The following is an 8173-nucleotide window of genomic DNA, read 5'->3' as shown; positions in this document are numbered from 1 at the left end:
TATCACTTGGTCATTCAAACCTTGTGCTCAGTATTGAGTAGAAGCACCTTTTGAGCTAGTACAGCCATGAGTCTTCTTGGGAATAATGCAACAAGTTTTTCACACCTGGATTTGGGGGTCCTCTGCCATTCTTCCTTGCAGATCCCATTTTTCTCAGGTTGGTTGGTGAATGTTGGTTGGAAGCCATTTAAGTCTCTCCAGAGTTGTTCAATGGGGTTCAGGTCAGATCTCTGGCTGGGCCAGTCAAGGATAGTCACAGAGTTGTTCTGAAGCCACTGGTTTGTTATTTTTGCTGTGTGCTTAGGGTCATTGTCTTGTTTGAAGGTCAACCTTTGTCCAGAGCACTCTTGAAGAGGTTTTCAGCCAGGATATCTCTGTACTTGACCTTGTTAATCTTTTCTTCAATTGTAACCAGTCATCCTTTCCCTGCAGTTGAAAAACACTTCCATAGCATGATGATGCCACCATGTTTCCCTGTTTTAGTTCCTTTGGGTTGTATTTGGCAGGTGATGAGCAGTGACTGGTTTTCTCTACACATATCGCTTAGAATTAACAACAAAAAGTTCAATCTTACTCTCATCAGACCAGAGAATCTTATTTCTCATAGTCTGGGAGTCCTTCACGTGTCTTTTTGCAAACAGTATGCAGCATTCATATTTCTTGCACTAAGGAGAGGCTTCCGTCAGCACACTCTGCTATAAGGCCTCGTGGACGGCTGGTGGACGGCTGCAGTGATAGTTGACTTTGTGGAACTTTTTCCCATCTCTTTACTACATCTCTGGAGCTCAGCCACATCAATCTTGAGGTTCTTCTTTGCCTCTTTCTCCAAGGTTCTTCTCTCACCATTGCATAGTTTGGCTGGACGGCAAGGTCGAGGAAGAGTTGTGGTCATCCCAAACTTCTTCCATTTAAGGATTATGGAGGCCACTGTACTCTTATGAACGTTGAGTGCCGCAGAAATTCTTTTGTAACCTTGACTAGGTCAATGCCTTTCCACAATTCAGTCTCTGAGATCCTTGGACAGTTCCTTAGACCTTATGATTCTCATGTGCTCTAACATGCACTGTGAGGTGTGAGGTTTTATACAGACAGGTGTGTGCTTTTCCTAATAAATACCAATCAGTTTAAATAAACACAGCTGGACTCCAATGAAGAATTAGAACCATCTCAAGGAGGATCAGAAGGAAATGGACAGCATGTGAGTTAAATATGAGTGCCATAGCAAAGGGTCTGAATACTTATGACCATGTGATATTTCAGTTATTTTTGTTTAATAAATTATCACGATGGTGTACATGAGTTAAAAAAATAACTTTTTTAACTTACCAATTTGCTGCAATAAAACAAAGAATGAAAAATGTAAAGGGGTCTGAATACTTTCTATACCCATAGAATAATGTATTTTTTTATCCAAATAACTCCAGAAAAGCAGTTTTAGTCATATTGCTGCACAAAAAATAGAATAAAAAAGACCTTTGATGTGCACCACTTGATGTCTAAGGCATTTTTAAATCCAAATTACTCTAGGAATGTAGTTTTAGTCATATTGCTACACAAGTACCCCAGAATAGTTTCACTCATAGGTATCAGGGTTGTGGAGTCGGAGTTGTGGAGTCGGTGACCATTTTGTGGGAGTTGAAGTTGTGATAAAATGGACCGACTTCACAAACAATTTTTCAGAAATTATAAATACCACATTACAACAGTGAATACCACCCCAGAAATCAAATACGGCATTCATAGGTCACAATAATAGTCGAGACCCCAAAGCAGATAATAATATTACTGAAGAGCACACAATGATAATAATGGATAGACCCCCAGAGCAGGCAAATAATACTGTAGACCCAAGAGCTGATACTGATACTAGAGACTATCAACACTAGAGATCCCCAGAGCATCAAACTACTAAATCTGGAGACCCCCACAGCAAACAAAAAATAAATATGTCCTTTCTTGGCTTCTTTTCTCCTTCAAGCACCACACAGCAGCTTCTCTCCTCTATGTGCCACTCTGCTCTGTGTTCCCTGGTAGTTGTATGTGTCTGCATCAGGACCCGGTGCATCAAACGCATTGGGGCATATTTATCAGAACCTCTGCGCCACCTCAGCTAGCTTATTGCTAGCACTTGCGATTATTTGTCCCAATCCGCCACATTCACGCCAATGGGGCGTGAAGGGGAGGGGGAGCGTGAAGGGGGAGTGGCCGGCCAGCGTTTGGCGCAGCTGGCTGGGAGTGGGTCGGGGACAGTAACACAGATGCCATTCTAATTGTTATGTAAAGTACTCTGTGTCTATTGCAGTGTCTATTGGGATCTCTCACCATTGAAATTCTGCCTTCTGCTGACAGGTTCCCTTTAACCCCACGTTGTATAGAAATGCACTGGGATTGTCAATAAATGTTTTTTTGGTTTCTGTCCATTGTGCATTTCTAAGGTATTAGCAGTTTAACCTGGGAATGAGGCAGTTGTTGCACTAAGGGAATGCTACAGGAAAATCGCCTAATCAAAGACATGTTGGATATCCCTGAATCCCAAAGTCCCTGATATAAAAATGATTATCCCATAAGGTGAATCCAAAGAATTGTCCAAATGGCTACTTTTTGCTCAAAAGGTCAAACAGTTCTTCAAATAGTATCAATAAAAATGATACCTTGCACAGCCCCATGCACAGAAGTATTAAAAAGTTATGAGTATCATTATAAGATTAGGCAAAGACATTTCTTAGAGATAGTAAGACGTGCAAGTATTTTTCGGACTATAAGGCGCACAAAAATCCTTTGATTTTCTCAGAAATCAAAAAGGTGTGCCTTATATATATGAACCATACTTACAGACAACAGCTGCCTTGAACTGTGCACAGGTCTGCCACCTGCTGGTCGTTCAACCTTATAATCCGGTGCTCCTTATGTATGAATCTAGACATTTTAGCAGCCATTTATTGATGATGCGCCTTATAATCCGGTGCGCCTTATAGTCTGAAAAATATGGTAACTTAAATCTAAGAGATAAATCAATTCAATTTGTTTTTACTGCTTTAGGGCAGTATGATCAGAGAAATACCAGAAGACTGTATGGAATGGCACAACTTTTTTTTTGTCAATTGCAACACTTTTGGTGCTCACCAGTACATGGCATGATATTAAATGGTACCACTAGAAAGTATCATTTGTCCAGTGAAAATAAGCCCTCATATGGTTCTGTAATCTGAAAATCGAATCGGCCAATTGGTGGATGACAAATGTTGCACCCCACCAATCGTGTATTAATGACCTGTGCTATGAAAAACCACTTTGAGCCAATTTGCCATCCTTGTTAGGAGAGCACTATGTACTAGATTTGTGCAGTCACTATGGAGTATTTAAACGTTTCATTACATCAAACAGGGAGGATGATGGAGGTTGTTGTCCAGCGCAGCTTTGCTGCTAAGGATCCGGCTTCCTGCACTATGGATAGAACTGCTGAGGTGTTTCATAGAGAGAGCGGAGCACACAGCAGCAGCCGAACCGCTCTCGTCTATGAAGTGTTTCTGGCGGACGCATTTAGCGGTTACACAGGAAGACGCCGAGCGGCTGCAGGTTTCGGGGCTGAGTGCAGTTCAGCAGTGACCCGTGTACGGTGATGTAAAGTCGCTTGTAAAAAGTTTATCTTTAAGCAGGGAGGTTCCTCGCATTATTATGGGCTCAGTACAATAGTGATCATCCAGTACACCCAGCATTGGTCCAGGTTGTTCTTGTAATACTACACTACTGGGTAAATGTGCAGTTACAAAGGGTCGCTTTATAAGGTTAGAGCCACATAGAGACTCCAAGATCCCGGTGTCACATCTAAAGATTGTCCCCATTATACAACATTCACAAAAAATGGAATACTGGTCAATAAAGATAAGTGCACCGATGGTTGGGTTTGGCCACCTGAACCGAACATATTGCCACATTGGTGGCCGAACAGCTAGTTTGGCAAATTTATGCCGCTTGCAACTAGCCATGCTTATGATTTGGCAGGGGTGATGTGCCCCTGACCAATAATATCCATGGCTATTTGCTGGTGGCGTCAATTTGCCGAAGTGGCTGTTCAGCCGCCAATCCTGCGCTCTGCACATCTATACTAGTCAACTTTACCTGCATGGACAGACAGAAGTGTTATCCACATGCAACTTGTCAGTGAGATACTAAGACTACATTTATATCGGGTGTTTTTAATACATTCAGCGTATACACGACGAAAGCTTCTTATGTATACGCTGAACTTATTCATAGATATATACTACCAGACAGAGGCATCTTTTTAGCCTCCGCTGCTCTGTATATACAGCAAGCTACATCATTCAGTCCTGCTCACTACTGGTGAGGGATGTATATGATCAATGGATCCCATGGGGGACGGATGCAACGTATTACATCCCTCCCTGGCCTCCGCTCAGCGTACACTCTGGGAGGTTCCCAGTTATGTCACTCCCCCTTTAAGGGGAAACACCCTGAAAATTGACATGATCCAATCACTGGCTGCTGCTTTTCACTGCTCTTCCCCGCTTTCACTGGGGAAGAACAGCAAGACGTATCCCACTGTACGCCATTGTAAGAACGTGTCAGGACTTCTCGCCCCTATCAGTGAACCGTGAAAATGACAGGAGAAAGGACTATATGACGCACACTGGGCTGTAGAATCAATGGCTAGCACAGGAGGCCTTACTTGTACCATTTACCTTTGGGGCTGGTCTGTTCCCTGTTATAAAGCTATACTAGAAAACTATGGTGGGTAGGCACACTGCTGTAAAAACTATAATATTAATATAATATAATAAATTAAGAATATCACCTAAAAGCTACTTTTATCCAAGATAACATGAAGGTGCATTTATTACAACAAGTTGAATATGATTAGGTACTGTGTACCATGTAATGGAAGCATCTCGGTGATATGGTTATGTTACTATGATGAAAAGCGGATGCCTTTGATATGTCAGACATCTGCCTTGTTGTCATGTTAACTCCCTTGTCAGAAAGCATATTAAAGGGAACCTGTCAGCAGAAATTGACCTAAAAAACCACTACCAGTATGTTGTCAAGCAGCTGAACACATTCCAGATCAAGTTTCTTTCATGGACCAGTGTGATGACATCATCAAGAAAATCTATTTTGAAGTGAGATGTAAATTGGTTGTATGAAGTCAAGGAGGCAGAGATTTTAACACTGAAATCATGCTCTCTCTGTTCCCTTTACTGTAATTGATGCTCCTACATCAAGCGACATTACTAACTAGATCCGATGCACAATGTCTATCACGGAGGAGGAGGCTTTCAGTGCTCCCCACCTTGACTTCTGTGTTAAACTCTCCTCCTCCTTGACTTTATACAACCAATTTACATCTCTCTTTAAAGTTGATTTTCTGGATGATGCCATCACACTGCTCCATGAAGGAAACATTAACTAGGAGATTTAAAGCTGCTTGACAATATTCTGGTAGTGTTTTTTTTTACGTCAATTGCTAATGACAGGTCCCCTTTAAACAGACCACATGCTAGGGGGTGTCACTTTGGCAGATTTGTGCATATATTCTGTTCTTATATATTCAGATTTTAATTGAGCAATTGAGCGTATTACCTGGCTTTATGGTAGTGTCTCTGCATTACTAATGCAAGTAACTGCCATCAGCCACAATTGCAATGGCTGGGCTGCAGATGGGCATGCACATCTGCTAGTTAAAGTAGCATCAGAATCAGAAGGCCCCTATATTCATTAGGTGGTCAGCTTGTCTCCAAAATCACCAGATTTGTCTGCCATCTAATGTATATGGCCAGTTTTTAAGCAGAGCTGTCAGCATCCCAAATGTCTGGTTTTAGTACATGTTTGTGCTTCCTTTTGGGGGTGATGTTACCAGAGCCAACAGTTAAAGGGAACCTGTCACCAGAGACCTCATTTAACAGGTTGCAGAAGCTTATTACATTTACAGTGAAAATCTGCCTTTCTTCCTTTTCTAAGCATTTGCATTACAATATAATTGTGAGTTATAACTTACTCATGCACCCTGGGTAGTCCCAGGTGATGGACTTTGGTTTGGATGCATTTCAAAAAACAACATGTGGCTTGTCTGTGTTACTCACTCCTCAGAGCTTGGCCCCCACCTTTGTGCTCCTGTACAGCTCCTGCTCCTTCTCAGAGGTCACAGCCTGGTGATCTGACATCAGTGGGGGAGGGACATGCTGTACAGGAGCACAAAGATGGAGCCAGCCTGCAGCTCTGACAAGCCACATGTTGTTTTTTTGAAATGCATCTAAAACAAAGGCCAGCCCCTGTGACTACCCCAGGATTTTGTCAGGATGCAAGAGTAAGTTATAACACACAATTATATTGTAATGCAAATGCTTAGAAAAAGCAGAGAGGCAGATGTGCACTGCAGGTGTCATGGGCTTTTACAATCTGTCTTTAGTGAAAATGAGGTCCCTGGTGGAAATTTCTTAAAAATGGAAAACCCCTTTAAGTATATATTCTGAGTTGAGCCTTGCATTCTCGTTGAGAGATGGCTCCTTGTGTAATACAGACAGGATGTGTCTGATCAGAGATTCTGTAATTGAATTTCCCAAGGGCGCTTCAGCCAGCCTCACATGCTGAATATGTAAGGGGGAAACTCACAGAGACAAAGGTTTTTGTCTTTGCTGGTAATAGAAGTATCAAGGATGGCCTCGTCTATAACAAAGAAAGGATTCAGCAGTGTTTCCCTAGTCAGCATGAAACCTGGAAATGTTCCAGTTTTTCTAACCTTTCTGATGAATCCTAGAGGCCTTCTTTCCCTGCAGAATTTTGAGCCAATGTTCTGTCTAAAACTAGAGCAAGTACATTTCAAGAGGGTGTATGTGGTGGTGACCTGCTATATGTTTATCAATACAGCTTAACGACATGTGATCTAATAGTACGTCATGAGCGTTTGAGGAGGAGTGAACATATTGGCTGTAATCGTCTCCCCTCATGAGATCATTTGCACAATATTTTTGGAATTTTGAAACTCATAAATATTGGAATGAATAGTGAACAAAAGGTCATACCCAAAATGGTGGCAATGAAAAAGTCAGCTTGCCCCACCTAACACAACTTCATGCTAAAGACTGGGGTGAGAGGGATCAAAAGAGGGGTCATGGAGTAGCCATAGCTCCCACTCTGCCCCAATAGCCTCTTAAGAAAATTTGAATATCTTAGATAAAAGTTTTGAGGATCTGGGGCACATAAAGTTATAATAAAAAAGGATTTGACTAGAATACATTACAGTTACTTGCCACTGGATCTACCTTGTATGGGGATGTATATGAGGCAGCAAATTTGCATGCTCTATCTTTCCCCGTGTGTGCGGCGGTGTTTTCCATGGAGGGGTCACCTCCTCCTCCTCTCCAACAGTGGTATGCCCGCCCGGCACATATGAATGTACCCTTAGTAGGTAGATCCGTGATGGTAGGTTTCCTTTAACATAGAGTGTGTGACACAATTCTGTCCAGTCACGGGTAATAAATGTAGTGCGCGGTCAGACTCTGTGCCGGAACTCCGCTTTATGTGCAGAAATTTACGGCGGTCACTTCTTTAATACATGTGCAAACAGTTTCACTTTCTTTCTAGTTCAAAGTCCGACAGAAAACTGGTGTAAACGCTTTAATAAATGTGAGGCAATTTGTTACACATACAACAGAGGGGAGGAAAAAATGGAAATGCAAAAACAAAAAACTGCATTGGTGGAAGGGGTTAATTTGGGTATTTAGTATTTTTGGTTTCTCTTAATTTGCGTTGCTTATTTTTAGATCTCTACCTAGTTCTATAAAATGTTTTATTATTAATCTTCCTACAGCTTAGGACTCTATTGTCTTCATGGAAGAAGATGAAGACTGCCCCGAGCTCGTCCCCATTATTGAACTGGAACGAAATGAAGAATCGCAGTGCAAGATTCCAGTCACTATCATAACAGGTTACTTAGGTAAATGTACCCCTGGCTTGTAATAATATTTCTAAACCTTCATGTTTTTAGCTATTTCGAAGGTTTCACAGAAATTTGGCCAGTGAAAATAAAACATTTTCAATAAAATGTCTTTAAGCTACAAATTAAAATTTTTCATGAATAAAGTTTATCAATTTCTCCTAAATACAGCAAAACCCCATATGGGCATGTAAATTGATGTATAGGCACAAGGTGGTT

General features: G+C 41.5%; 1 protein-coding gene across 2 annotated transcripts in view; it reads left to right on the top strand.

The window, feature by feature from the left end:
* Window positions 1-3378: 3378 nt before the first annotated feature.
* LOC140132563 (zinc-regulated GTPase metalloprotein activator 1B-like) overlaps window positions 3379-8173 on the top strand; it is a 53630-nt gene continuing 48835 nt past the window's right edge. The window contains exons 1-2 of one of the 2 annotated variants that reach the window (XM_072151495.1): window positions 3379-3621; window positions 7829-7954. In XM_072151495.1, coding sequence (XP_072007596.1) covers window positions 7849-7954 — 106 coding nt within the window. In that variant the 5' untranslated portion in view covers window positions 3379-3621; window positions 7829-7848. The remainder of the gene's footprint in view (window positions 3622-7828; window positions 7955-8173) is intronic. The other variant, XM_072151487.1, reaches the window with a different exon arrangement.

Source organism: Engystomops pustulosus, chromosome 1 (genome assembly GCF_040894005.1).
Source record: "Engystomops pustulosus chromosome 1, aEngPut4.maternal, whole genome shotgun sequence".
Taxonomy (NCBI): Eukaryota; Metazoa; Chordata; class Amphibia; order Anura; family Leptodactylidae; genus Engystomops; species Engystomops pustulosus.
Note: the sequence above shows the minus strand (reverse complement) of the source record. Positions and strands in the feature narration are given on the sequence as shown.